The 26,827-nt window shown below is 34.9% G+C and overlaps 5 protein-coding genes across 5 annotated transcripts in view; 2 read left to right on the forward strand and 3 right to left on the reverse strand.

Moving 5' to 3' along the window:
- The window catches only part of LOC112460430 (proteoglycan Cow), a 110,984-nt gene extending 97,045 nt beyond the window's left edge, over positions 1 to 13,939 (forward strand). Inside the window, exons 7-10 of the mRNA XM_025025092.1 lie at positions 7,595 to 7,817; positions 9,536 to 9,695; positions 10,462 to 10,688; positions 11,297 to 13,939. Of these exons, the coding sequence (XP_024880860.1) occupies positions 7,595 to 7,817; positions 9,536 to 9,695; positions 10,462 to 10,688; positions 11,297 to 11,427 (741 nt within the window). The 3' untranslated portion in view covers positions 11,428 to 13,939. The remainder of the gene's footprint in view (positions 1 to 7,594; positions 7,818 to 9,535; positions 9,696 to 10,461; positions 10,689 to 11,296) is intronic.
- Positions 13,940 to 13,965: 26 nt separating this feature from the next.
- On the reverse strand, positions 13,966 to 16,873 carry LOC112460439 (alcohol dehydrogenase class-3). Its single transcript, XM_025025101.1, has 7 exons — positions 16,444 to 16,873; positions 15,614 to 15,857; positions 15,259 to 15,479; positions 14,963 to 15,179; positions 14,689 to 14,819; positions 14,338 to 14,612; positions 13,966 to 14,195 (listed from the first exon to the last, which is right to left on the reverse strand). The coding sequence occupies exons 1-7, from the start codon at positions 16,462 to 16,464 to the stop codon at positions 14,171 to 14,173; spliced, it is 1,134 nt and encodes a 377-aa protein (XP_024880869.1). The 5' UTR covers positions 16,465 to 16,873; the 3' UTR covers positions 13,966 to 14,170.
- A 589-nt stretch (positions 16,874 to 17,462) lies between these two features.
- On the reverse strand, positions 17,463 to 18,565 carry LOC112460610 (phosphatidylinositol-glycan biosynthesis class F protein). Its single transcript, XM_025025393.1, has one exon. It carries the CDS (start codon positions 18,507 to 18,509, stop codon positions 17,811 to 17,813), a length of 699 nt encoding a protein of 232 aa, XP_024881161.1. The 5' UTR covers positions 18,510 to 18,565; the 3' UTR covers positions 17,463 to 17,810.
- An 89-nt stretch (positions 18,566 to 18,654) lies between these two features.
- On the forward strand, positions 18,655 to 25,094 carry LOC112460609 (E3 ubiquitin-protein ligase listerin). The gene is made up of 9 exons (XM_025025377.1): positions 18,655 to 18,793; positions 19,004 to 19,213; positions 19,295 to 23,385; positions 23,457 to 23,603; positions 23,690 to 23,820; positions 23,910 to 24,127; positions 24,249 to 24,440; positions 24,516 to 24,683; positions 24,767 to 25,094. The coding sequence occupies exons 1-9, from the start codon at positions 18,749 to 18,751 to the stop codon at positions 24,824 to 24,826; spliced, it is 5,262 nt and encodes a 1,753-aa protein (XP_024881145.1). The 5' UTR covers positions 18,655 to 18,748; the 3' UTR covers positions 24,827 to 25,094.
- Positions 25,095 to 25,914: 820 nt separating this feature from the next.
- The window catches only part of LOC112460600 (N-acetylneuraminate lyase-like), a 12,633-nt gene continuing 11,720 nt past the window's right edge, over positions 25,915 to 26,827 (reverse strand). The window contains exon 5 of the mRNA XM_025025365.1: positions 25,915 to 25,946. Coding sequence (XP_024881133.1) covers positions 25,915 to 25,946 — 32 coding nt within the window. The remainder of the gene's footprint in view (positions 25,947 to 26,827) is intronic.

A 26,827-nucleotide genomic window follows, 5' to 3' on the forward strand; every position in this document is an offset into this window, starting at 1 on the left:
TTATTCTTCGGTAGTTAAGAGCTTTTTTAATTCATACCGTTATACGTGCTTTAATTGTTACTGCTCTCTTCGTTGTAATATGCCCACGGGAAAGTTTTAGAGAATTAGGGGTTTCGAATTATACGGCTTAATTAATAGACAGCGTATTTTATATAAATGAAACATACCTCGACTTTTGGTATTGCCGAGAGAGTACGATACGTAACGCGAGACTGTGAGAATGTAATTTTCATGAAACTAATTAGGAAATCTAAATCTGAACGTTTTTTAATGTTAACGACAAATCGTTTGTTCGCGCGATCGCGTCTACGACCCCGTTCAACGACAAAATTATCGTTTCTTTGAAATATTTATTAGCTCGTCTACAATAGCCGTAAGAGTTATATGCAGTAAACTATTGACTATAATGGGATTTTTTATACAAGTCAAGAATAATCGACTGTGGTTGGTCAATAGCTTACTGCTTACGTCTTACTGCATACTCTTACGACTATTATAGACTCGTCTAGAGCCATATCAGATCGCGACCGTCATTAGATACGATCGCGGATCGACCTATTGTTAGGCTCGCGAGTACGTCATCGTGGATGCCGCGGCCGTGACGTACTACTCGGGCGTTGTGCGAGAGGGAGTCTTGCGCCGCGTTCGCGCAAGGTAACGTTATTATACGGCTCCTCGTCTGGCGACGCGCTCTCTCCCTCGATCGATGGAAAGACGCTTCGTCTGGGCTGCTCGAAAATACGAGAGAGAGAGAAGGAAAGAGAGAGCGAGAGAGAGAGCGAGAGAGCCACCGCCATGGGGGCTATAGCCGACCAATGAGACGCGAGCCGTGCGCTCGAGGGATACTCGTCGAGGTTGTAAAGAGACCGACATTTAGATTTCTCTATACTTTTATACGGGGCGAGAAGAGATGAAGGATTAGGATCGGTCCTTACTTCGGGCCCTCTCGAGCTAATAAGGGATACATACATAGACTGGGATTGCCGCGGTCCTCAAGGATAACCGCTTCGAGATCCACTCCCCCGGTATATTGATCCTGGCGATGCGCTTTCGAGGGTTGAACGTGATCCTGCGAGCGCTGCGCGTCAATTCCCCTCTCTCTTGTCTCGCGCGCGCGATTTCAGTGCAGTGTCGGTTAGCCGAGATTTTAGTTTACATCTTACCGCACCGTGCCGAACGTGACGTCTGAGCTCAATTATTATTCCAAAACTCATCCGCACTCATGCGCACGTTCTCCCGATAAGAGATCAAAAGATGAGAACGAGGACAGGAGATGCGAGATATTTCCTCTGTTAAGTCTATCTTAGACGATCTAATTGTGTCAGATCAAAGGGTGAAATCCTATTTATAATCTAATGTCACGCATATTCCTATGTACAGGATAACTATCAAGAAGTTGCTGGATTAAATACTGTTATTTTATGAGTAAACAGACTGAAATTAATTAAAGACTATATTTTAGAAAAAAACTGTTTTAATTAGCTCATAATGCAAAAGATTTATACATATATGAATTTATAAAAATGAGAGGAATATATCTAGAATTCTTTGAAAAACCTATTACAGTTATTAATGTTAGAATGTAGAGGAAAGTCCTTTATTATGAGATAGGCTCCTAATATGCGATAGCGAGGTTTCTGCTAAACTAATAGGTTCTATCTGTTATAGTTTTATCATGAACTTATTGCCCTTAGAGTAAAACCTATTTAGTGGAAAATTTATTATTCGATCGTGCGTGCACTCGCCTACTACAGTTTTTAATTCTGCACATAAACTTTCGGCAATCACGCAAAATAGATGTGGTATCTCATAATAGGGGACTTTCCTCTATATTTAGTAGTTTTCGAAAGCGTCCTGTTTTTTGTGCAAATTTAAGTGGTTATTATTTTGAAAATATATATCGTGGAATTGTGCAATCAGCCAAATTTTCAGCTTTTTTCTAATATTTATTTTTAAAAGTTTATAAATTTATATTTTGTTTGTATTGTAAAAATAACGGATTTCTTCTTTGAAATAAAATTTAATTTATTTTATTCTGTCCATTTATTGCAAAATAACAGTTATTTATATATATATTTCTATCAACTTTTCGATTATCACCATGCATTTTAATATAATGTTCATATGTGAGTATTTTCTGATTTTTTTGTATTGCACGATACATAAAATTATAAATAGGATCTTACTTTGAATTCTAATACGAATTGCAGCTAGGGTTGCCACCTCTCCGCGTTTGATCCGGATTTGGTCATTATTTCTCCGAATTGTGTAAAATGTAAAACATCTTCTCTAATTTAAATAAAAAGTAAAGATGAATTTGGACAATTCACTGATTGTGAGTGAATGGTGTTGGAGATAAAACTGAGAAGAAAATAAAATTGGAATAAATGGCATTCTGAATTCCATGTGTACCTTTAAATGGCTGCATTCAGCGGAGAAAGTAGCTCAGTGAACGCTTAGTGATTATTATCTGTGACTTAGAGTATCCTTTTAAATTCTTGATAGATCCAGGAGAATGTAACAATCAGCGGCGTTTAATGACTATCGTCATTTACTATCGTATAACCATTTTTATAATAAAACACTTGATACGCATTAACTTGTTTCTTTTTTTTTCTCCGGGTCAAAACGATCGTCTAGGTGGCAACCCTAGTTATAGGTCGTTTAAAATAAATTTTGGAAAGTGCTGTATTAAATGTCTAAGTATTTAACTAGATGTTTCAAATAACGCACATTTTTCGCGCGGTTACTCTTACGTAAAAGAGTCACGGTGCGGTTTCGCTTCGCGTGTACCTACTTGGCGCGAGACACTACCGTGTCTCTTGATTGAACAGAGTAATCGCAGAGTGCATACGCTACTCGTGAGAAATACAATTGAGAAATCGTTTTAAGCTACCGTAAGATATTACACTTCTTGAAAGGCGTGTCTCAGGAAATTAACACTCACACACAAAGCAAGAGGAGAATATTCAGACATAATAGATTCTGTCGAAAGTCGCATACGTTCTCTCAACTACGTATAATTCTTTGGTGAATTCATGACCGACTTTGCCTCTGCAAAAATTTAATTCTCTTCTATTCTTTTTCGCTTTTTTTCTAAATTTTAACATTAAATGCAGAGATGGCGAAATCTTCAATTAAAACTCTGTTAATTTTTCGCTTAAAATTCTCTCGGAAAGATCATATTAGCTGTTTCTTATATTTTTCTCTCATTCTTATATTTTCCTTAGTTTAGGATTTAGTTTATTTGCTCGAAATATTTTCTCATTCTCCAATATGGAAATATTTATTTATATATACGTGTCTAGTTTTTGTTAAAGCAAAATCTGAAAATTTTTTATTTATATTTTTGTCGATTTTATGTAATTTAAAATCTTTCTGATATTTTTATTTAAAAAATACTTTATTTACGATATACCTGTTTGTGCGGATTCTATATAGTTTTTACATTTGTAAAAAATAATCTTGTACTTTATTTGTTTAGTAAATTATTGTCCATATTTCAGACTTAACATTGCTTGCAAAAATACTTTATTTACAAAAACATTTATCTGATCAAAAAGTGGAGTAGAAACTAAAAGTGCACATATGTGGGATATCACGGAATTAGAATTATTTCTTTAAACTGCAGATTTTTTGATTAATTGTTATCGATAAAATAAATTCTGCTGCTTATCAAAACATTATTTTTTATTTAGCAGAATGTAATTTAAACTATACTTAATAAAAATCTATTAATAAAATTGTATATATAAATATATGCAATTATATACTATCTAAGCCAAATTATCAGAACACAAAAAATTGTATGTAGAATTAATTTGCTAATTATTTGCTATTTTTTGCTTTTAAAAGTAATTTTTTTGCCCTAGCTATTAAAAAATTACGAAGAGCTGGAAAAAACATATACATAAGTCAAAGCAAAAAGTTAATAATACCAAAATTATTTGCTAAAAAAAAACATACATAAGTCAAAGCAAAAATTGAATAATACCAAAATTATTAGCTATTTTTTTGGCTATTTTTTTGCTTGCAAAAGTAATTTTTTGCTCACACTATTAAAAAGTTACAAAAGTCTTAAGCTTAGTTATTCTTAAGGATAGTTTAAGAATAAGCTGCTACACAAAAACATTTTACAATGTTGTAAAAAACAGCATTGTAAAATGTTTTTGTGTTCTTTAATATACCTAATTATATAAATATCTGCATATATATAAATATTGCACTATAAAAATTATGTTTAAAAAATATTGTTCAACGAAATTTCTGTTAGAGAAAAATCGATTCTATATTAAAGAGTACACGCAAATGAAAACAATAACGATCCAGCTTTGGGACATTCCGTATATCGTAGGGATTTAAAAGGGGTTAAATTTGTTTGAATCCGAGACGGCAATCGCGCAAACACGTATGAAATTCCTAGATATCTCGAAGGTGCCTGACATTACCTTCCCTAGAAGAGGAATTAGTGTCGTACTGTGCTTTTGTGACACGAACTGCAGAATATACGAGCCACAAGCGCAACGAGAGATATTCCATCCGCGATGGACTGCAGTTTAAAAATGGAATTCAACTGCAAGCCGCTCTTCCCGCAAGCTGCTACCTAATTATTAATTACGCGTTGGCATCGTATATCAGCCCTTTATGACAAGTTAACGCGAAACTTCGAGTTGCATCCGGCGCGTAATTAAACCGGGCTCAATAAAATTACATCGCCTTGTCTTGGTGTAACGCGTCATCGCCTCACTGAAATCCCGCATACTTTCGTCGTCTACCGTAATACTGTTATTCTCAACTATCCGTATAACTCTCTCTTTTTTACAACGCATAGCTAATTCTTTTCCAAAATATCTTCTCGCTCTGAGAAGATAACGTCTCGTGCAAGGAATGTCCCAGAACTGTCGATCTTAATTTTAATAACTGACTCCTTAAGTCCTGATTTTATTTTATTTTACGAAAGTTTATTATCCTTTTCAATTTATTAACGCTTATTGTTATAAATGATATATAATTAGTATAATTAAAACTTCGGAGAAATAAAACTCTTAACTCATGCATAATAAAATGAAGAAAGTATAATTTTATTATTCAACGTTTTATTTTATCTTATTATTTAATTTTCGATATTTCCACGAATATTTTCTGTTGTTGAATTGTTTATAATCTAAAAATGATTGATAATCTTAATTAAGAAAATCTGTACAGTGCATGATGATCAGTGTGATAACATCTCAGTTGAAGCAGAATTATTTGCACAGTTTGAGGAAAAATCTCAAAATTAAGTAAGTAATTGAAAATCACAATATATACAGTTTTTGCGAAAGAATTTCTTATTCATATAATGAGAGACACTATAATATTTCTTGAGCGGAGTCGAAAATTTTCGCGATTAACGATTTACGCGAAATAACCGTGGCTAAATTATTCGTCCATACGTCACACGTCAACGTCAGTCCGGCCGTAATTAATCGAACCTAGCCATTGAGGTTTAATGCACGTGCGCGAGTGAGGGACCGGCGATATGATTAAACGAATTGGCAATCGAGAGATCATTCAACAGTTCCCGCTGTCAGGAGACGCGGTCGGACGGGAATGACAGTAGAGAGCGTTGATTAACGAACTGATTGCAGCTAACGTAATTAATTATTACCCGCGCTAGTCCGCGCGTCGCTAGAAATTCCGCGAATAGCTCTAATCAAACGCGGGCGCACGTAGTCGCTAATTCTTTAAAAATTTATTCGGCGAGCCCGATTCGAAATTCGTATCATTCCGTGGAGAATCTAATTTTAATTGCTTGAATAGTTGTAGCACATGATGGAAATAGATGAATACATAAACTTTGTTGGCGCTAAATTACTGAACCCTTATGTTTGCAAGGAGAGAATCAGGTTTGCAACTCGCAGATAGGCTGAAATTTTAGTTTGTATGTCAATAATAAACAGATATTTATCTACATTTAGACCACGTATAGATATTCAATTGAGAAAGCAGAAAATAAAATCTTAAACTGAGAGAGAGAGAGAGAGAGAGAGAGAGAGAGAGAAGATTAAATTAAATGATATAAATTTAATCTGATTAAATTAAATTAAATTAAATTAAATTAAATAATTTTATCTGATTAAATTTGTTGAGTAAAAATAAATTTTCTAAAGTTTTTTAATTTTAACCGATTGATCAAATTAGTTGTTTAAAGTTAACACACATTTTTTTTATTCTGCACAAAGAGTTAGATATTTATTACAAACATCGCATTTATTGTATAATTAAAGAACCATACCCCGATTTTTATATAGTTTTTGGGCCATCCGTGTCCAGGCTTAAATTATATATCAGTGCAGAGGACAGTGAAAGTATCAATAATAGCAGCATCGTTAGATTCTTGAATCGCATGCAAAAGGGCATTATGGGATGTCAAAGGTTCCACATTGCCTAATATACTAGGTACCATGGGATCTGAAATTCAGGCTTTATGATAGTTATTAATTTATTATAGTCTCAGATAGCAATATTATCTCAGTGACTTCTTTGCTTCTGATTTACAATTAAAGTAAGTAGAGACGTTGGACCACATGGCCCAAATCAGGACACGGTTCTTTGCAATGAAGAAAGTTATTTTGTTAAAAAATTTCTAATAAGCAATTAAATGAATTTATGCTGTTACTGTATATACCGTTAGTTAAAATATTATCAACATTCGAAGAATGTTGAAAATATATAAAGTATCGTAAATAAATCTGAAGTAATGATTCAACGCAAGCATGCTTTCGTTTATAGACGCCCGTCGTGTAAAAGTTATTAAATTTTTAATTTTACGAGAGGATAATAATTATGTAGCAATTTTTTAGCATGGCTAAAAAGTGAATTTTATTTGATATTGGACAAAGTTTATAGATAAAATATTTACTAATTTATTTAATTTTTTAAGGTAACAAGAAATTTTTTAAAATTATTTTTGTTTTATGCGAGTATTTGAATTCGGCATATAAACATATTTGCAAAAATGTAACAGTATTTATAATTACTTTAAATGTCGTGATATTTCTATTTAAACATTTTATCCGAGAATTTAATTAATTTGTTGAACAATAAAACATCAAAAATGCTAACCATTTGAGGCAAATAATAATCCAGTTAGTTGTGCTTACCGCGAAAAAGCGAAGCTTGTATTTTGGTTAATTATCGGAATTACGATAACGAATGCAATTATCGTTATAGGTTATGATGGAAAATTTATGAAATGAAAAAGCGTAATGAAACATGATGTAACCGAAGTGCAATTGTGAGTTGTGTAAAATATAATATCGACTATTTTATCGAGTTCGTTTCTTCTTCCATGCACTTTACGTAACAATTGGCGCCCATAAAAATGCTCGTCCTTACACTATATTTACGTGCCTACAACAAGTTCAGGTAATACACACATACACCCGCAAAATATAAATGCTATAATATATAGTATATCATGAACTATTTATGATATACTGTATTATATGATTATATCATACATATGATAATATAGTATTTACATACAATAGGTATTGTGATAAGTATATAGATGTGTGTGTATATATATCTGCGATGTTCCATGTTACAGGGACTCGCTAACGCGAACAGATACGACGACAAGCATCTGATGAGCAACGAAGTCACGGACAAGACCCAGCCACCGTTGAAGGCAATGTACAACGTGCAGCCACCATCCAGAAATACAGATTGCCCGTCGTCGTCCAAACCCGCGATGGCCAACCGTCTCCTAGACTGGTTTTCCGTCGTGATGGCGGATTCCAAGCATCGTCGTCAGCATCCCAAGCCTAAAGGTAGAAAAACGTATGATACAGATTTCAACGCGGCTGTTTGCGAAATAAATACAATTGACATTTTGCAGCATTTTGAGATAGAATAAGAAGAGATTATTTAAATCAGTTAAAGTAAATTTCTAAGACAAAAAGCTCTAAAAACCAAAAAACTCCATATGACTAAAAAAGCTCTTCGATCCCTACCCTGAAAATTGAAAAGCTCCTTCTTGTCTTGAAAATTTTATATCTAATTTTTTTCTTTAACCGACTCAAATAATCCCTCCTTATCCTGTAGATTTAACGAATTCGGCGTTCCCTTTTATTTAAAATTTCATCGACATCTGTTGTTGATTCTCGAGATCCTTGTTAAGCAAAATCTGGCTACGAGTTTGTTAAACATTTTACGTTTCACGGTACACACCTCATCGACCTACGAAAGTCGCATTAAGCAGCCGTCTGACGCGTACAACCGCGGAATGCGCTTCAAGCGCATTGAAACGTTTCCCGCGGGATACGGAGGGGGTTCTACAAGGGGTACAAGGGAGACTAATTGTCCCTGTAGAAGTGGACGGACATCGGCGACGTGTACGGAACGTTACTCGTGGTAGTTTCCGAAGTACTAACAGTGCGCGCGCCATTCGACTTGGAGACAATCAGTTTCGTACCCAGTTCGAAATTGTCCCGATACAATGAATCGTTTCCCGCCCCGGGAACGTCCCTATTACTTTGGGCGGTACTATCTGTCGATATTGTCCTTCCGGTACCCATGTTGATCTTACGATATTACGTTGCTTGGGGCAAAACAAATTGTACTATGCGCACAGCTATGCAACCGACGATCCCGCCTGAATCGAGAGGGGTGGTTTGACTAACCATCCTTGGACCACAAACGGGAGAATAGTCCGCAGATTGTATAACTCTCGAGGACCGATCATCTTTTACATTCTGAACGAGTTATAATTTTATTATAATTTATTTTTTTTGCATTATACAAAAAAAAAGATGCACGGTAATATTAAGTAAAGTAAATAAGTGAATATCTCTCTGCTCGCGCTAAACTAAATAACTGTTCCATAAAGTTACCGAACACGGAGATCAATAAAACTTTGGCATTTTCGGTTTAACCTTAGTTTTTAACTCGAGTTTTTTGAAATTTAAATTTTAAATAAATTGCTATCTGAATAAAATAGAATATTCGCATGAGCACGTTACAATCTAAAAATACATATTATTGTATATTTATATTTTATGCAAGACTTTCTTGTTTTTCGCATGAATTTGTTAACTTATCCGCGTGCGTGCTCACTGATCTTTTTGTAAAACTTCTTTAGGATCTGTAATTTGCGTTAAAATTTAGAATGGAATTCTATTTATGTGCCGTAATACGAAAAACATTTGAAGAATCGGAATTCATACACACATTATAAATATGTATAAAACACATATCTAATACCTGTATGTATATTAAAATACAACACATAAAATTATAAATAAAATTCTGTCCTAATTTAATGCAAATTATGGATCGTCTAAAGTAGGTCTTTAAGTATATTTTATATATATAAGAAATGAATATACGACGTGTACATGTAAATTATAATATAAACATATTTTATACATATCTTTTTAAAAATATACATATAAACGTAATTATATACAAATATATATTTTATTAAGAATATATATATATTCTTATTCTTACATATATAAGAATGTTATATTGCATCGAACGATTTCAGGTCACTTCCCAATCGGTTGTCAGAGCGAGGTCAGGTGGATGTTCGGACATTTGGACAGCGACAGCGACGGCCGACTCTCACTCTCCGAGCTGTACGGTCTGGAACATGACCAGAATGAACCATGCTTGAAACCCTTCCTGGATAGTTGCGATACCGACAGGTAAGAGTCGTCTGCGAATTCCTGTTTTGCATGCGAAGAGAGTTCGTACGTTTCATGATCGTACACGCGTAAAGACGACAAGACATGTGGAAATAACGATTTAGAGTATAATAAGTGAAGTGCATGTTAATATAGAGATACATCTTACCAGATATAGTTTGGTCTGACAAACCGCGTGACATTACTACTGCGTCTGAGCACATGCGTTTATTAACTCTACTGCAGTAGATATGATTCTTTTTAATCCATGTATCAGAAAATCCTTATTATTTACTTATATATATTTAATTTCTTTATATTTTATTATTATTGCTTAATATTATATATTATCTATATATTGTACATTATTCTGCGCATTTTAATAATGCTAATTTGTTATATATTATTTTCAAAATTCCTCACATTGCAAAAATTTTACACGTATTGTCTACGCTACGACTACCTCTTTGTCAATGTATTTTATTAATATTATTACATTAAATTTATTATATATTTAATGTGACAATGATCTAAATACTTATTAAAAAGTCGTTATTGTTTTAAGATGAAATCCTTAAAAATTATATTACATTGTATTATAAAATCATAATCATATTATATTATAAAAATTATAATTATATAATATATTTAATGCAATAATTTAAGCACTTTTAGCTTATTAAGCGTTTACGACAAAGTCGTTATTGTCAAAAAAGAACTCTTAAAAATCAAAGAGAAAGGGAGAGACGTTACGTATAACGCTACATTTCTGGCGTTATATTTTCAGCGATATTTTCGTGAGCGGACCTGAATGGTGTGGATGCTTCTCTAAGGCCGAACGTCCGTGTGCCGCTGTACGCAGACGATCATCGCCGGATTCTGCACCTGCCTGCGATTCGCGAGGATATTACCGCAGCACCCAGTGTCATCGTGGCCTTGGTCTCTGCTGGTGCGTCGATCCGCACGGCGTCGAGTTTGCTGGTACCAGAACGCGCGGCACGAAGCCCGACTGCGGTATTGAATAACAAATATTTAAAATGCTAGAATTAGTAAAACTAGTAAATATCTTCAGCGCGTCAAAAAAATATAACGAGAAAATTAATAAGAGAATTTTGACTCTCGGAATCACATGTAGATTTAATACTTTGTTGCGCATATAGAAACAATATTCAATAAAATAAAAATATAACATTTTTTTTCTATTTAATAACTAAGTAATTTTTTCATCAAAATCCAAATCGAATCTTTCTGCAATTTTTAAGGTCGAATCCTGGTAACAGTGATAACACGCAATTAAATTTAAAACTCTTGAAATAAATCTTGTCCAAAATTTAAATCAAGAGTAAGATTTTGTTATTTCTAAATTATAAGTAGTCAAAATCAATCGCAGCTTGAACATTATTCATCTATGTTTCTATCTTTGCTAAGCAACAACTATTTTTGATAAGCAATATTATCATGTTTGTTAAATACTATTTTTGAAGCTCTCTCTCTATCTCATTCTAATAATAATAGTAATAGAACTATAAGATTATTTGGAAATTGAAGATGTAAGTAGTATCACATATTCTTTTCATCAAGTATATCTACATCCCTGAATTACCTTTCGAACTGCTTTACAGACACAATTGTGAATAAAATCAGCAGCGGTGGGCTCAAAACCAACAGTGTAGATCTCGACGACGATGAAGACGGTGGTACCGACTCCGCTCAGGACCTTGAGGGCTCAGCCGATCAACCTCTAGATTTTTAGACACGTTAAAGGCGGCGGCCAACAACGGAAGCGCAGTATCTTTAATCAAGCATCTAAGAGCAGAGAATCGACCGCACAGTCAAAAGCGAAGAAAGATGCGCGCGCGCGTCCGTCGGCTTCAGGAATACCGCCGAGTTGTGATCACAGGTGTTCCATGTCATCGTTTGGCCGCCCGTCGATCTTGTCGAGGTCGCGATTCATGCGCGACGAAACGAAACGTGAGCCTAAATAAGTTCCGAGAGCAACGAAAAAGCACGACGATCATTAGTTATGGGAAGGTCGGATCCGTAGCAAATCGCGCGCTGCGTAAAATCACCAGAGATCGTTGTCGAATCATCGTAACGACCTTTAGTCGCGTCCTTCGTCCCAATTAGGAAGTTCCGATCAACATTAAACGTAGCAAGTGTCTTGCCATGTCGTGCAATAATCGCGTATGTCCAGCGGCAAGCGGCGTCTACAGTCTACGCAATCGTAGATCCCGTGCAATCGTAATTCCGTGCAATATCCAATAGAGTCCGTGTAGAGAGTACGCAGATATGGCCGAAAGTGTATGCACGTGTGTGAGGATTGCTGGTGACGGAGTAGTGAAAAAGGGAGAAAATTCCGCTGCGAGCCGCGCTGAACACCGACCGTTGGATTACCTCTGTGCCTGTCGAGGTATCTCCACGCACAATTAAATCTATAAATAATATAATTACGTATCGTGTATGCGTATACAAAACAGAAAAAAAAAAATATTTGCGAAATGAGAAAGAAGGACGGAAAACGAGGTAATTTCGTCGTATCGACCAGAACTCACATACGCGTCGTGACACGTTAAATTGCATTTAATGGAAACAACAAGTGAAAGAACCCCATAAGCGTATGATTTCTAATCGCTAGATTAACGATGTCGATTTTAACGTTGAAACATAATGCTAATTATGAATTACGTAATAACAATGCAGCAATTGAACGAAATTAAATTGATTGAGAAGAAGAGAAGGCGGGAAGAAAAGACGAGCGGATGCGAATGTCATTCTGCTACTGTCACACTTGCACACGCTGGAACTTAGTTGAATCACTCGAAGCAAATAGGTTTTCGTAGCTCTTGCCACTTCACTTTCGGCTGTGTTTCGCCGAACGCGGTATAGAGTATCCGCCGTTATTCCGCTTATTTATTACATTCTGTCGGGCAAGCTCAGAATGTTTTTCTTTAAGTTATTCTTCTTTTCCTCACAGCCGTCTTGCGTTATAAAATTACTATAATAAGACATACGGAATAAAGAACGACCTATTTCGTACTCATTAATGATCTATTTAATACTACGCAGTTCAATCACGATCATAGAACGTCGAGCTGGTTGTTAAGAAGTGAGAGATCGCTTATAAAAATAACGTGAAGTATTATTATTATTATTCTATTATACATTGCGCGACTCGATTCGCGCAGAGATTATGCATTACGATTCTTTACGTCCGCAATCGGGACGACATCCATCGTGCAATGCTGAGAGTTGTTTTCTACGAAGCTAGAAAATGTTCGACGTCGTGATTCGTCTGCATTTACTGTAATTATAAGCATTTTTACTTACAACTTTTACTTAAAGAGTGTGTGGTACACCGTAGATATTAGAGTAACATGTAATCCGTAGAAAAAAAGAAAAAAAAGATCAGTGTGACTATGTGAATATGCCCCTAGCGTTAGAAGGCAATTTACGTAGAGATAGCCGATACAAAAAACTACACGTGTCTCATTTTTAGAATGAAAGTGACAATTCATTTTGCAAGCCTAACGCGTTTCACACTTCGACATGCATTCCTTCTACGAAGTATTCAGGGAAAACAATACTCGTCTCGTATTGATCAAAGACAACAATTGTATGTACTGAAATTTTTAAATATGTCAAACTAAATGTACAATTTCATTATCTTTTTTTTTCTATCAACGCGCGTTTTATTTAGATAACTCGTGACTACACTACGGCAATCCTTGCGATTTCATCAACTATCGACTTTTATAACAAATTGTGCACCTTTACATATATATATTTTTTTTTAATTCAAAGAATAACTTAATATCATTTTGTCAATTTATCCATAATGTCTTGCCTTAATGGACATGGCGTGTTAAACTTGCGCATTAAAGTATGTAGATGACACTTAAAAATATATCTACATATTTAACTGATAAACGACATCGTCCGCAATGAGCTAACGCATATTCCTTCCTGCATCGAGCGCAATTTGCATTCCGCCTGACTTATTGTACTGTCGACCTAGACTAATTAATATAACTACAAGCGAAACGTAAAATAGTTTTATCGAGTCTTGCATATTGTATATATATGATTATATACAATGAAAATCATCGTCAATGATCTTCGTACGTATGATGATTTTTGTAAGGTATGCACTTGATCAAAGCGTAAAGAATTTTTACTTCATTCAAGAGCTACCGTAAATATCTCACTTAATCGGTATTGTACATGTGGCTGTAAGAATTCTTTATGAATAAAGATTGTTGTAGAAATCGGGGAGATGTTCTTCTGAGCGTAGTATAGCAAATATAAATTTTATTTCTTTTGTTTCCAGAGATTCAATACAAATTTATAAAAAGCAGATATGAACGCATCAATGTGAGAAGATAGTATGTATTCATCTGTGTGTATACGTATTATTACGCATTTTTTAATAAATTGGAAGACGCTGGTTGTTAGTAGGCCATATCTTTGCAGTACAAGATAAAAAACAATGCTTTTTTTTAGTATTTGAGGATAGCTCTTAAACTGCAACAGAAACACGTCATTTTCACAAATCTGATAAACATAATAATAAAACAGTTACATAAATTATATGCATTTTTCAAGTTATATTGTATTTATGTTTGTATGTGCTGTATACACAGTGTATACTTTTTTTAAAACTTACCAGTTTCCTGAGTGCAGTATATCAAAACCTTCGTTGATTTTTTCAAACGGAAGATTATGCGTAACAAATTCGTCGAGGATCAATTTCTTTGACAGATATTCCTCCACCAATTTCGGTACGCTTTCCTTTGATTTCCATCCGCCAAATGCGGTCCCTTTCCATACTCGTCCTGTGACCAACTGAAATGGTCTAGTACTGATCTCTTGGCCAGCTGCGGCTACTCCTATTATTACGGATGTGCCCCATCCTTTGTGGCAAGATTCTAATGCAGCTCTCTGAAAAAGTAATTTTTTTTAAAAATTGGCGGGAATTGTTTCCCGCAACAAGAAAATAAAAATGTCAAATACATACCATGGTATTTACATTTCCAACACATTCGAAGGTATAATCTAATCCACCATCAGTCATCTCGATTAATACCTGCTGAATAGGTTTATTATAATCCTTGGGATTGACAAATTCTGTGCATCCGAAAGCCTTAGCTGTAAATAAGTATAAAAATATTTATAGTATTTTATCACTCTTATTATAGGGAAATCCGTGAAGAATAGAAAATATACTTTTCACCGCTTCTTTCTACGAAAAATTAATTTTCATTGTTACAATATCTCGTTATATAATTTACCTCTTTCAAATTTAGCGGTATTGGTATCTATCCCGATAATACGAGATGCCCCGGATTTTTTGCAACCGAAGGCTGCTGCAAGGCCAACAGCACCTAAGCCCCATATGGCACAAGTGCTTCCTGGCTCTACTTTGGCTGTATTTAAAGCTGCGCCGTAACCTGTAGATATTCCACAACCCAACAAGCAAACCTTGTCCAACGGTGCTGTAGGATTAATCTACAACAGTAATTTGTAATAATTATATAAATGTTAAATTATTAAGACCTCTAGTGATTATGAAAGTACATATAAATACCTTTGCGAGGGAAATGTCAGCTACCACTGTATATTCGGAGAAGGTGGAGCAGCCCATAAAGTGTGCGATTCTTTGTCCCTTGCATGTAAAACGAGATGTACCATCGGGCATTAAACCTTTACCTTGGGTTTCACGGATTTTACTGCATAAATTCGTTTTCGGCGATTTGCAGAATTTACAATCCCCGCATTGAGGAATGTAGAGCGGTACAACATGATCACCTATATGTCATTAATGGTAAAGTTAAAGAAATGTCAGCCAGATATAATTCGGTCAAAGAACAGGATTTAAATTTGACCGTGATATAATTTACAATTCGAAAGAATTTTTATAAATATAAGTATGGTCAGTCTACCAGGTTGAAATTCAGTGACACCCTCTCCGACACTCTCCACGATACCACTGCCCTCGTGACCAAGTATACAAGGAAATACTCCTTCTGGATCCAATCCTTCCAGAGTATAAGCGTCTGTGTGACAAAGCGCCACAGCTATGACTTTGATTCGGACTTCATGTGCCTTGGGTGGTGCTACTTCAACTTCTTCCAAGGATAAAGACTCCTTTTGCTTCCATGCTATCGCAGCCTTGCATTTGATAACCTGAGAACAAGAATAATATATTTAATATACTATAAAAACTGTTCAGTCATTGGATAAATCAGTTAAATCTATAAATATTATATATTTGCATCTTGAGAGGCACTGACTCTTTACTACCTAATTTTCTTTTATTGTTCATCTTAAATCTTTTAGTTAATGACTTTTATAGTTAATTGATATAAATTAAAGTTCTTTTCTTAATGGTTCATAAGTAAGTTGAATCAGTACAAAATATAACTATCAAAGAGCACGTAATTACTTGAGTCAATTCAATTAAAAAATTATCTATATAGAAATGGTTATTAAAGGATTTTTGTAAATTAAATTATTTCATATTATCAAGTCCTATTTTAACTTTCTAAATACACCATTAGAATCAAATCCATCCAAAGAGATAACAAAGATCGATAATCTTTGTGTTACTTGCATGTTGCTTATATCACTCATATATATCACATAGAATATAATTTCCACGTAACAAAAGATATTTCAATAAAGGAAAACAGCAACGACGTAAAAAAAAAGAAAGACAGAAAAGGCGGAGTAAATTTAGAATAAACTCGTAGAAACAAGTGGCAATCGGTACCTTTCCAGCCGTGTCCGACATTATCCTTTCGAACTTATCGGGCACTATCTCTGTCGTTCAAAATGTTCAATCCAAAATTAATCCGGGCTCCGGAGTTGGACCGGCAAACGAGGATAACCTTAATGAAGAAGTCACAAATGTCACGACGGTCGACAGCTGCACTTACCCGTCAGACAGCTGCGACTGCGCGACTATGGAAAATCCCGTTCATCTCAGATCGCGGCAGACGACAAGAAAATACGAAGTCATTCACGACGCTTTTTTTTCGACGATTGCGTAAATCCGATTAAGCGACTTATCGGGCTCATTTTAGACTTCCCCGTTGAAATTCCACTTGGAATTCTACTATCGTATTCACTTCAGACTCGTAATTTTTCTTTTCATTAGCAGATACAAAATGTTAACAATGTAGTCCATTTCTACCAATGTATGTGCGTAGATTAACTTTTTAAATCACGGTTTAACTTATTGCTTTCTCATAGAGGAAGCTTTGTTTATTCTGTAGTTGTAACTCCTTAACGACAGTTTCAGTATCGTTGCGCAGGTATTATATGATATACCAATCCCGCCTCTGAATTCTAAGTGAATTATAAATCGATTTAAAGTGTAGCATTTACGATTTACGAGCGCATTTTTCTTATTCTTGTTTTCGCACAGTTGATATCAAGGGTAAAAGGCCCACTTTGACGTAACAAAATATGATCATTATGTAAATGCGTCATCAATGCCATGATAATGCATATCGTGTATCTGTATGATAATGCAATTTGTATTTCCCTGACTGTTAATAGTTGCGAAATTTATATATGGTACGACTCGAATTTCAATACTAAAGGAAGACTTGCACTAAACTTAGATTATTTTAATCTGCGACTAACTTGTATGACAGAATTGCTTGCTGCAAAATTTTAACAATAATAATAGTAATTTTATTACGTACGTATGTACAAGATTGCAAAAAAAAAAACATGAAAAAATGAGACATCAGTAAAACTACTGCTATAATGCCAACCTGTAATGCATAGATGGATGGGAAAATATATTGCCCACAATTAGAGCTTATAAAGATTATAAATTAAGATATTATATACTCTTTAATTTACATATAAAAACATGATTTTAACATGATTCTTACTACCTCAACTTATACGTACATATATGTATACATCACAGATAATAATGTAATAAATTAATTTACATGAATCAAAAAAGATGGGCAGTTCTGTGTTAATACTCAACTATTTCCATATGGCCTAATATACATAGTATAAAATGCAAGATGAGACCATCCGCATACTGTTTATTCAATAAAATGGATAATCGAGAAACTGGAATGGAATGTCTTCTTTTTCACACAAATGTCCACACTATCGATGGACTTTCCTGTGCAGCTTCGGCGCGGGAAGCGTCTTAATGAGAGTGATGAAGTGGGCGATCAAGTAGCCAAGCAGCGCACCTATGACGCAAGGAATCGGCCAAGCTTGCCAAGGGCGATCCCAATCCAGGGGGATAACAGTTGCTCCTAGCCAAGTGCCTAATATTGTTGCCTGTATATTGAGCTTTAAAGCATCCGCGAGGATATTGCCCTTCTGGGAATAAGTCCCCGTGAGGACGTCCAACGCATTGTCCACTCCCAGGTGCAAGCTGGTGGACACGAAGGTCAGGGTGATCAGCGTGACGACGAGCATCGTCGTCTCCTCGCGGTCTGTCAGCACGGGTGCGCCGAACAATACGATCATCACGTAGTAGACTATCGACAGAACGAGAGCGGTGAGCAAGAACTTGAAGACCTCCCTCAGACTCTTCGCCCAGGATTTCTTGGTCTTCAGCGAGGCCCGCTGCTCTATCTTGATTATGGTAGGCGCCTCCGCTTGCAGCATAGGAAACAGTAGCTTTATCACCTCAGCGAACGTAAGTATCATCAGCACGGGTAGGAACTTGTACTTGCCGACGTTGTACAGATTATCGTTGAACTTCACCAGCGTCAGGATCACAGGAAGGTAGATGCAGGTGAAAGAGCAGTAAGACAGCAGCAATCTCTGCTCGGTCTTGTTGCCGACCCCCATTTGTCTAGAATTTTTGTGTTATCTGCTGGCGGCTTGATCTCTATTCGTGCTTAATCACCCGGTGTTTGACAATTGAACGAAACCACGCCGGCCAGGCCACGCGCTGATAGATACGCATTTGAGGTTAGGTCATCAGCTGAACATCATCAGACGATTAGACATTAGACGAACGTCACGTCCAGCGCGGAGAAGACCTGAAATTTTCGTTGATCGCTGAACACCCTTGCCCGAGTATCACCATGGGTAAAAATAAGCAGGCGCAACGTACGAAAAACAATGCACGGGTAAACATTAATTATATTCAATCGCGTGACTCTGAGTTACGATAATAATTTCGTCATATAACCTAACCTATGAGCACGTTGTCGGGTCGGTTCTTTGTAGCTGCGCTACGTTATGCTTCCTGAAAATGAAATAGGTTTATTTCGCGTTCGATAACAACGTTGGAGAGACAGAGAGGAAAAAATGTTGTACAATCCTTTGATACTTTTTAGCCATCAAATAGCAGCCGCAGTGCAGAACTCTTGGGGGCCGCGGTGCCTAATTTTGTTGGGTTCTCAGCAGTTAAGGATGGAGGATATGTTCCCGTTCTACCTGGTTTATCCTTGTGTTCCTTAAATGAGGTTGAGATGAACAGTGTAGATTCCAATTTTCAAGTAGTACTGAAGAAGATCAGCAAGAAAGATGCTACGACAAAGTATAAGGTGATTACTTTGCTGGTTTAAGTCATTGATCACTTTAGATAAATTTTGTAAACTGATATATGTATGTTCATGTATGTGCAGGCGTTGCAAGAATTTGCGACTCTATGTCAAGACGCTGAATTAGCAGCGGTAGAAGGTATGCTACCGTTTTGGCCAAGATTTTACTGCGCTCTGTCCATTGATATAGAGCATAGAGTGAGAGAAGCTGCACAATTGGCACACGCAGCAGTTGTGAAGCGTGTAGGCAAGGGTATAGCGATGTATCTGAAACAATTGGCCGGTGCTTGGTTCATTTCTCAATATGACACGTATCCTCCCGCGGCTTCAGCCGCCACCAACTCTTTCAACAGCACATTTCCACCCTGGAAGATAGTTAGCGCGATTGTTCATTGCCAGTGCGAAATTTTATTGTATATTAGCAATAATATAATCGTGCACACAGCTCAAACGTTATCGACACAAAAGTCCCTTACCAATGAAGAGATGGAAGCTAAATATGAGAGAGTACTGGCAGCAAATCTCCAAGGATACAGTTATTATTTCAAGAAAGTGCCACTTGACGAAATCGATAAGACCTTGGAAATCCACAACAACATTTTGAGCAGTTCAAGGTTTTGGAAACTGGCTAAATACGATGCTTTGCCAGTAAAAACAGCTTTTTTCAACGTGCTATCGTCGATAATGGAAAACGCGGAAAAGTTATTACAAAATGAAAAGAAAAGGACAGTGACCACTATTATGAATAGCCTTGACGAGTCCGAACCTGCAATTTTATCGGCTGTGTGGGAATCGATGCTCATAGCTACAACGAAAATTGACGACTGGCATCTCGTCGTAAATATTAACAAACTTGTACTCCCAAAATTATGGACCGTTTTACGATCTGGTGGCCAATGCTGCGCTAGCACGGTTTATCCAAATCTGCTGCCCTTCGTCAGTCAATTTTCGAAGTTTAATATTGATGTCGCTGATCTGTATACGAATTTCTTTAACAACATGCGCCAAGGATTTTTCGTCAAAAGTGTGCAAATAAGCCGTTCAGAAATGCTCGCTGTAACAACGTCTTTCGTTGAATGCTTACGTTATACGATTCTCGTAAACGCCGAAAATGTAGATTTATGCGTTCGACTCCTTAAGGAACAGCTTATGCCTGTTATAGAAGCTTGCTTAACGGATAGTACCTATATGAAACAATTTTGTTTTACCGAGATTACGCATCTAATTCGGTATTGGAGCAAAAATCGTACTAATGAGAAATATAAATCGTACGTTTCTTTAATGGAACAGTTCTGGTTTGAATTGCAGTTATTGTTCGACAAATTTATGAATATGCTAAAAGAGATCGCAGATACTACAGATATAAAAGATTCCCATATCCAATTCTTGTTAAATTTGAAGAATGTACCAGATCATACCCGTAAAAAATTAAAAGTAAAATTTTCCGATCCAAGTGAATCGGTTGTTGCGAACGAACCGAAGATAAAAGTTACCGATGTTTATGCAGATCCTGTTTTTAATGCAGAACTTTGCAAATTTGTAAATTCTCTCTGTGCAATTTACTTTAATTCGATAAACGACTCTCAGTACATGGAATATATCAGGCAGCTGAATAAACTTATGAAACATTTTGCAAGTAGGGAATTAGTCTGCGCGTTTTCAAAATCATTTAAATTTGATGAAGACTTCTTTGAATTTTATGACAAGAACTTGAAACCTTTATTGCTCCAAAAGTCAGAAATAGCTGAACAAATTCTTGAATTAATATTCCATTTTATTACATACATAAATGACGCGGAAAAGGATAAAGTTCTAAAATCATTGATCGAGTTAGATGATATTGCAATAACAAGAAATGCCATATATTGCAGTTTATCCGAATGTAATAAAAATGATAGCGTAATTAAGAAATGGCATACACAAGCTAATATACCCAAACTGCTAGTTGATGTAGCCAAAAAAATTGCTTCATGCAATGATGAACAATATGAGTTCGAAAAAAATCAGAATCTGATTTTATCAGCTTTTGAAATTCCGGAAATTAGAGACTCGTTAATAAATGAGGAAGGAGCAAATGAGATTGTATCGATTTTATGTGATTCACTAAATGGAAGGGATGACATTTGTTCCATTAGAGATTTGTTAGTAAATGAGGAAGGAGCAAATGAGAGTGTATCGATTTTATGTGATTCACTAAATGAAAGAGATAACACTTGTCCCATGCAACTTATCGCATTTATTACGAAATTGATGAATTTAATGTGGAGTCATAAGCAAACAGTATCAAGTGCTGTGCAGATATTGGAAACACTTTTTGAATTGTGCACTCGAGAGCATGATGATTTGACTGCTGATACGGTCCGTACTAGTTGGAAAGAAGGATTCGTAAAAAGTAGTCAAATATTATCTGCCCTTGAATTTGATGATCTTATTAAGGGATGCGGAACTATTATCTGGAGCAAAATATATAATGCACATGCAAATTCTGTTAAGGATACATTGGTGGATTTGGCAGCAGATGTTTTAGAAGTTATAATTAGTAACATTGACAACACAAAATCTTATTGCGTTGAAGAAACTATTCTGTTATTCCTAACGGCATCTGACATAAAATTATGGATTGGAGAGACAACCGCTATTGCAATATACGGTGAAGTGTTAACAGGCCATTTATACATGTCAAATGTTGAGAAAAATATACGGATTTTGCAGCAGCCTACATCTATCAATATAACGAACGACATCACTCTAGATAATACGGCAAATTGTTTATCATGGGCTTTGTTTATCACAGATTTGCTTAATAATTTGTATAAGAGACTAAAAAGCTCTGATTCAGAGAATGTTAACGTATCTTCGGAAGAAGAAAATTTCGAATTAAACGATTTAAATTTACCTGGAATCACGGAAATATTGATAAATATTACATATGTTGTTAGCATAGCAGATATATACAGTAAGCATTATAGATCCACCAAACATTATAATGATGTTGACAAGCTTCGTGGTTCGCTGAAAAACAGTTTTGTCAACTTGCGTAAATATTTTGCAAAAAATATCCACGATGATGTATTATCGCATATACGAACAAATCAGAAAAGTTACGGATGTGTACTACCATACATAATTTATACATATTACACTGAATTTTTCTCAAAAGATAAAACTAAGAATCCTACGGAGTATTTTAAAAATTACAGTAGTAATGAAATTGCAGAAATGTATGACGATGAGATGTATATGCAAATAATGCAAATCTTAAACTATTATTGGCCACAAAATATTTCGGAAATGTTATCGACACGCAACGAAATTTATGAATTAATTGCCACAAGAACTATGATACTCGACTCTTCCAAAAATCAATCTCCTTCACTTTATGATACTATTGTGGACAAATATATGTTACGTCGCGATGATATTTTCGCGATTTTGGATCACGATATATCTGATACTTCATGGGATAAATTACTTTTGCCACTAGAAGTTATAAGATTGCTTACGACAGTCGTTGAAAATATTTCAAATTCATTTTCATGTACAAAATATTCGTTGAAACACGAATACTGGGATTTTACCTTGATATCTCTCACAAAGTGGCAACAGTTACTTAACAATGCCAAACATGATTATACTGACATTAAAATAACAATGTTGATGACGACGCTTAGCCAATTGTATTATGCAGTTGAAGATGTAATGGAAAAACACAAGTTGGAGCCAATACCAGAGTTACCTCCAGCACTCTTGGACGAATGGAGAGATGTAATTGGCGGCGATGTATATAGTGGCATTGTCCAGACCTGGATATTTTATGCAGATTTATGCAATCAGAATACAGATGCTGTAAAATCTGTCATACTATTGAATTATTTGGGAGAGGCAATTTGTACATTTGACAATAGCATATCACTCAAGAAATATGACGAACAGACCGAAACGATTGATTTCAACACGATGTTAAAGCTGTCTCTGAAATTATTGCAATCTCGTGTACCTAGTATTCAATTAGGTGCCTATTATGCATTGAAATATATGGTACCGGAATTTGTACAGCATGACAAAGCTCTTGTCGAGTCTGACAACTTCGATCCAAGCAGTCTTAATATTAGAAAATTCAATGAAGCGTTGTTAATTACAGAGCAAGCTATAAATGTAATGTTTATGGACTTTAGGTAAGTTTCTGTTTTACATTAAATTTTAATCAAATGGATTATACGATTTAATATAATATCGTCTTTTTCAGATTGTGTGATGCAATTAGCTGCAAAATCCAACCATTTACACATTTTTACACATATACATTAGGATATCTGTTAGGATGGGCAATTGTACTAGATATCTGCGAAAAGGCTCATAATGATTTACGTTATCAATATGCTGAAATGTTGAAGTAAGTATATTATAATGCACATTATCCATTTTTATGATTTCTTTTGAAGTCTTAAACATATATTTTATACTAAACATAAATTTTAGAAATAAACTTTTCCCCTGTTTGTTATTTAAAATCTTCAAATTAATGCCCGTGGACGTACTACAAGATAATAAAAATAAAACTGTGAAACTACTGGAATTATTTACTACTGCGCCAGTTTTTCGTTTTAAAGGTAAAAAACCATTAAAATTAATATTATACTTGTACTAGTGTATAATTGCTTTAATACATATTGTTTTATATTATACCGCAATATTGTAGAAAGTTGGACCGAGGAGAGATTAGATCATATTGTATGTTGGTTATACACGAACTGCTTACGGCGTCTACCAGTATTAGTTAGACAATGGCTGAGTACAGTTGATAGCAGAATCAGTGCAGCAGTAGACAAGATTACGAGTCATTATGTCAGTCCTAGTCTTTGTGAAGAGGAGCTTCTTTATAGCAGGTTACAATTGGCTAATGTTGAAAATATGCAGGTATGTTCTCATAAATCCTGCCTCTTCCACATACACAAGTCTTGAAAATTTTTCATTACTTAAAAAATTTATGTTGATTTATTATCAGATTTAATATCATATGCCTCTTGTGTTGTTATAGGTAAAAGTGCATACAACAGCAAGAGAAGTAGTAGCCGTGTATCAAATGGAAGATACAAAATTGGAATTAAGCATAGTGCTACCACCAAACTATCCTTTAGGTAGTGTTCTAGTAGAATCTGGTAAACAGATAGATGGGGCGACAAAGGAGAAAAATTATCACATGGAACTCGCTAAATTTCTCACACATCAAGTAAGTCTTGCAATACTTATACATATATGTATATATATTAAGAAATATGTGTTTTAATTATATTTTCTATTACAGAATGGCTCAGTTTGGGATGGTCTTCTAATGTGGAAGCGCAATTTGGATAAGAAATTTGCAGGCGTCGAAGAGTGTTACATATGCTTTAGCATTTTTCATATTAGTACATATCAAGTACCAAAATTGTCATGTCACACTTGTCGTAAGAAGTTTCATACTCGTTGCTTGGTAAGCATACATTATTTATTAACATTTATTATTAGGTATTTTTATTAAGTATGTATATATATAATATTGTATTTTTTTTCCAGTATAAGTGGTTCAGTACAAGTCAAAAATCCACCTGCCCGATTTGCAGAAATGTATTTTAATCGGACTTGAAAAGGTTTTTGTACATAGAGAGAAAATATTAATGATACAAAAATAAAGTAAAAACAATATAATGAAAGAGAGGAGGAGAGATTATGTAAAACAAACATATGTATTATAAAAATAATTTAACAAGAACTGAATGTATAATGTGATACGACATAAGTGTACAACAAACTATAAGACGATATAATCGTATGAAGAAATAATTGTATAACGGATCACATCCGGACAAGTTTCAGAATAGAGATAAGAGAATTTTTCTTCTTATTTACCATGGACTTATTGTCTGATAGTATTTCAAATTTCTATTGATTTTTCCATTTATGAGTTATTTTGGATACAAATCTTTATATATATTGTATAATAAAAGTACGAAATTAATATTCCATTTAAGATACATATATATTACAAAATTGCTTTTTAAGTTGTAAAGAAAAATAAATATAATCTTATGTTAAATTTATTATTAGCAATGTTATTTAAACAAAAATAAATATAGGAATAAAAGATACCTTTGATAATATAATTCTTCCCTACCATATAAAATATTGGATCATTGAATCAGCATAGTATATCAATAGGTTTAACTTTTATAGAATCAGAATACATTTGTTACTGCATGATCATGTTAAAATAGATAAAATAGATCATGTTTCAAATAGAAATTATACCTATTAATATATGTATAAAATATGTTATAGAATAGATCAAATAGTATACGCAAAAAATACAATGTCGTTATGTAATATACATTACATGTGTACACACGTACTTACGAATATAAGTATCTGTTCTGCCGGAAATCAAGGCCATCAAGGTCGATACATACATATATATATCACAAGGCAGGCACAACTCATCAGTACTGCACGTCAGTGTGTCAATGTGCGTTAGGGACAGTGGAATGTTCTTGTTTGTACGAACTATTTCTGAGTAATTATCTGAAGTGCGTATCATTCAACGTGAAACTTTACAATGTATCATACGTATTAACAATCTGTATATGATAACGAGGCGAATGCCTTCTCGAACGGCGAAGCTCCGATTTGTGGTCGAGCCCTGAATAAACGAATATGACACTAATGTGTCACAGGACAATGTGAAACTCGATGTTAATTGCTAAAAAAAAAAGGTGGACATATGACAATTGGGCGTACTACGCTGCAACTTTGCGGAAAATTTCTTTAAATAGATACAGCGTAACCTAAAAATATAGCAGGATGATGATTACGAATGTAAATCTATCGTTAAATTTGTCCCTTGTGCTCTGGACCGTTAAGTACAGATCTGTCGAAGGAAACAGATGTTGCCACAAATTTTTATCGGCAAAATGCCAACAAATAATGAAATAATGAAATCTGCTAACAAAATATGATGAGAGTGATAATATGTTTCACTTGAATGATTATGAAATGTCACGTCCTGCTCGGTTTCTACTGATATAAGTTGTCACAGATTAATTAAATATAGGAGATTATACTAGCAGAATAACCTTAATGCAAATGCAGCTGTAATTAATTTGTCATTTTGTCCCAGTATTCTCTGCTTGAATTTGCTAAGAAATTATTGCATGGCATACTGTTAACATTTTGCTTACTGGTGTTACACTCTCTGCATCAAAGTGAGATAGATTTTAATTAAGCATTCAGAAGAAAAAGAGGGATACAGCTATAAAGATAGGGATCTATTATCCAGTAATTGTGTTGCGATGGAGTGTTAATCATTTTCACTTGTTTTGAAAGATATCATTTTCCATCGCTAACGTTTGTTATAACAATCGTTGTAGTAATCATAAAAGACTCATTATTAAAATTGCTACGATGACTGTGTACTATTTTACATTTTGCAGAGACTGTAGATAGATACCATACGCGCGTATCTTAATAAATTATATAAAATCGCATTTACTGATTAGGCAATTGTTAAATCGTTGCATGATAATAAAAAGTCATAATCAAACATAAAATATAAGGTCTGTTTGTACAGATTAAAAAATGCTT

Source organism: Temnothorax curvispinosus, unplaced genomic scaffold, assembly GCF_003070985.1.
Source record: "Temnothorax curvispinosus isolate PA1 unplaced genomic scaffold, ASM307098v1 QBEX01001170.1, whole genome shotgun sequence".
NCBI lineage: Eukaryota > Metazoa > Arthropoda > Insecta > Hymenoptera > Formicidae > Temnothorax > Temnothorax curvispinosus.

What these genes read in the sequence shown, in the direction of transcription:
- LOC112460610 (XM_025025393.1), bottom strand. Translation starts at nt 18,509, where the DNA reads ATGGGGGTCGGCAACAAGACCGAGCAGAGATTGCTGCTGTCTTACTGC.
- LOC112460439 (XM_025025101.1), bottom strand. Translation starts at nt 16,464, where the DNA reads ATGTCGGACACGGCTGGAAAG. An exon ending in CTGACATTTCCCTCGCAAAG is followed by an intron (nt 15,180 to 15,258) that starts GTATTTATATGT and finishes TTACTGTTGTAG; the next exon opens with ATTAATCCTACAGCACCGTT. An exon ending in TACCGCTAAATTTGAAAGAG is followed by an intron (nt 14,820 to 14,962) that starts GTAAATTATATA and finishes ACTTATTTACAG; the next exon opens with CTAAGGCTTTCGGATGCACA.
- LOC112460609 (XM_025025377.1), top strand. Translation starts at nt 18,749, where the DNA reads ATGGGTAAAAATAAGCAGGCGCAACGTACGAAAAACAATGCACGG. An exon ending in CTAATGTTGAAAATATGCAG is followed by an intron (nt 24,128 to 24,248) that starts GTATGTTCTCAT and finishes GTGTTGTTATAG; the next exon opens with GTAAAAGTGCATACAACAGC. An exon ending in AGTTTCATACTCGTTGCTTG is followed by an intron (nt 24,684 to 24,766) that starts GTAAGCATACAT and finishes TTTTTTTTCCAG; the next exon opens with TATAAGTGGTTCAGTACAAG.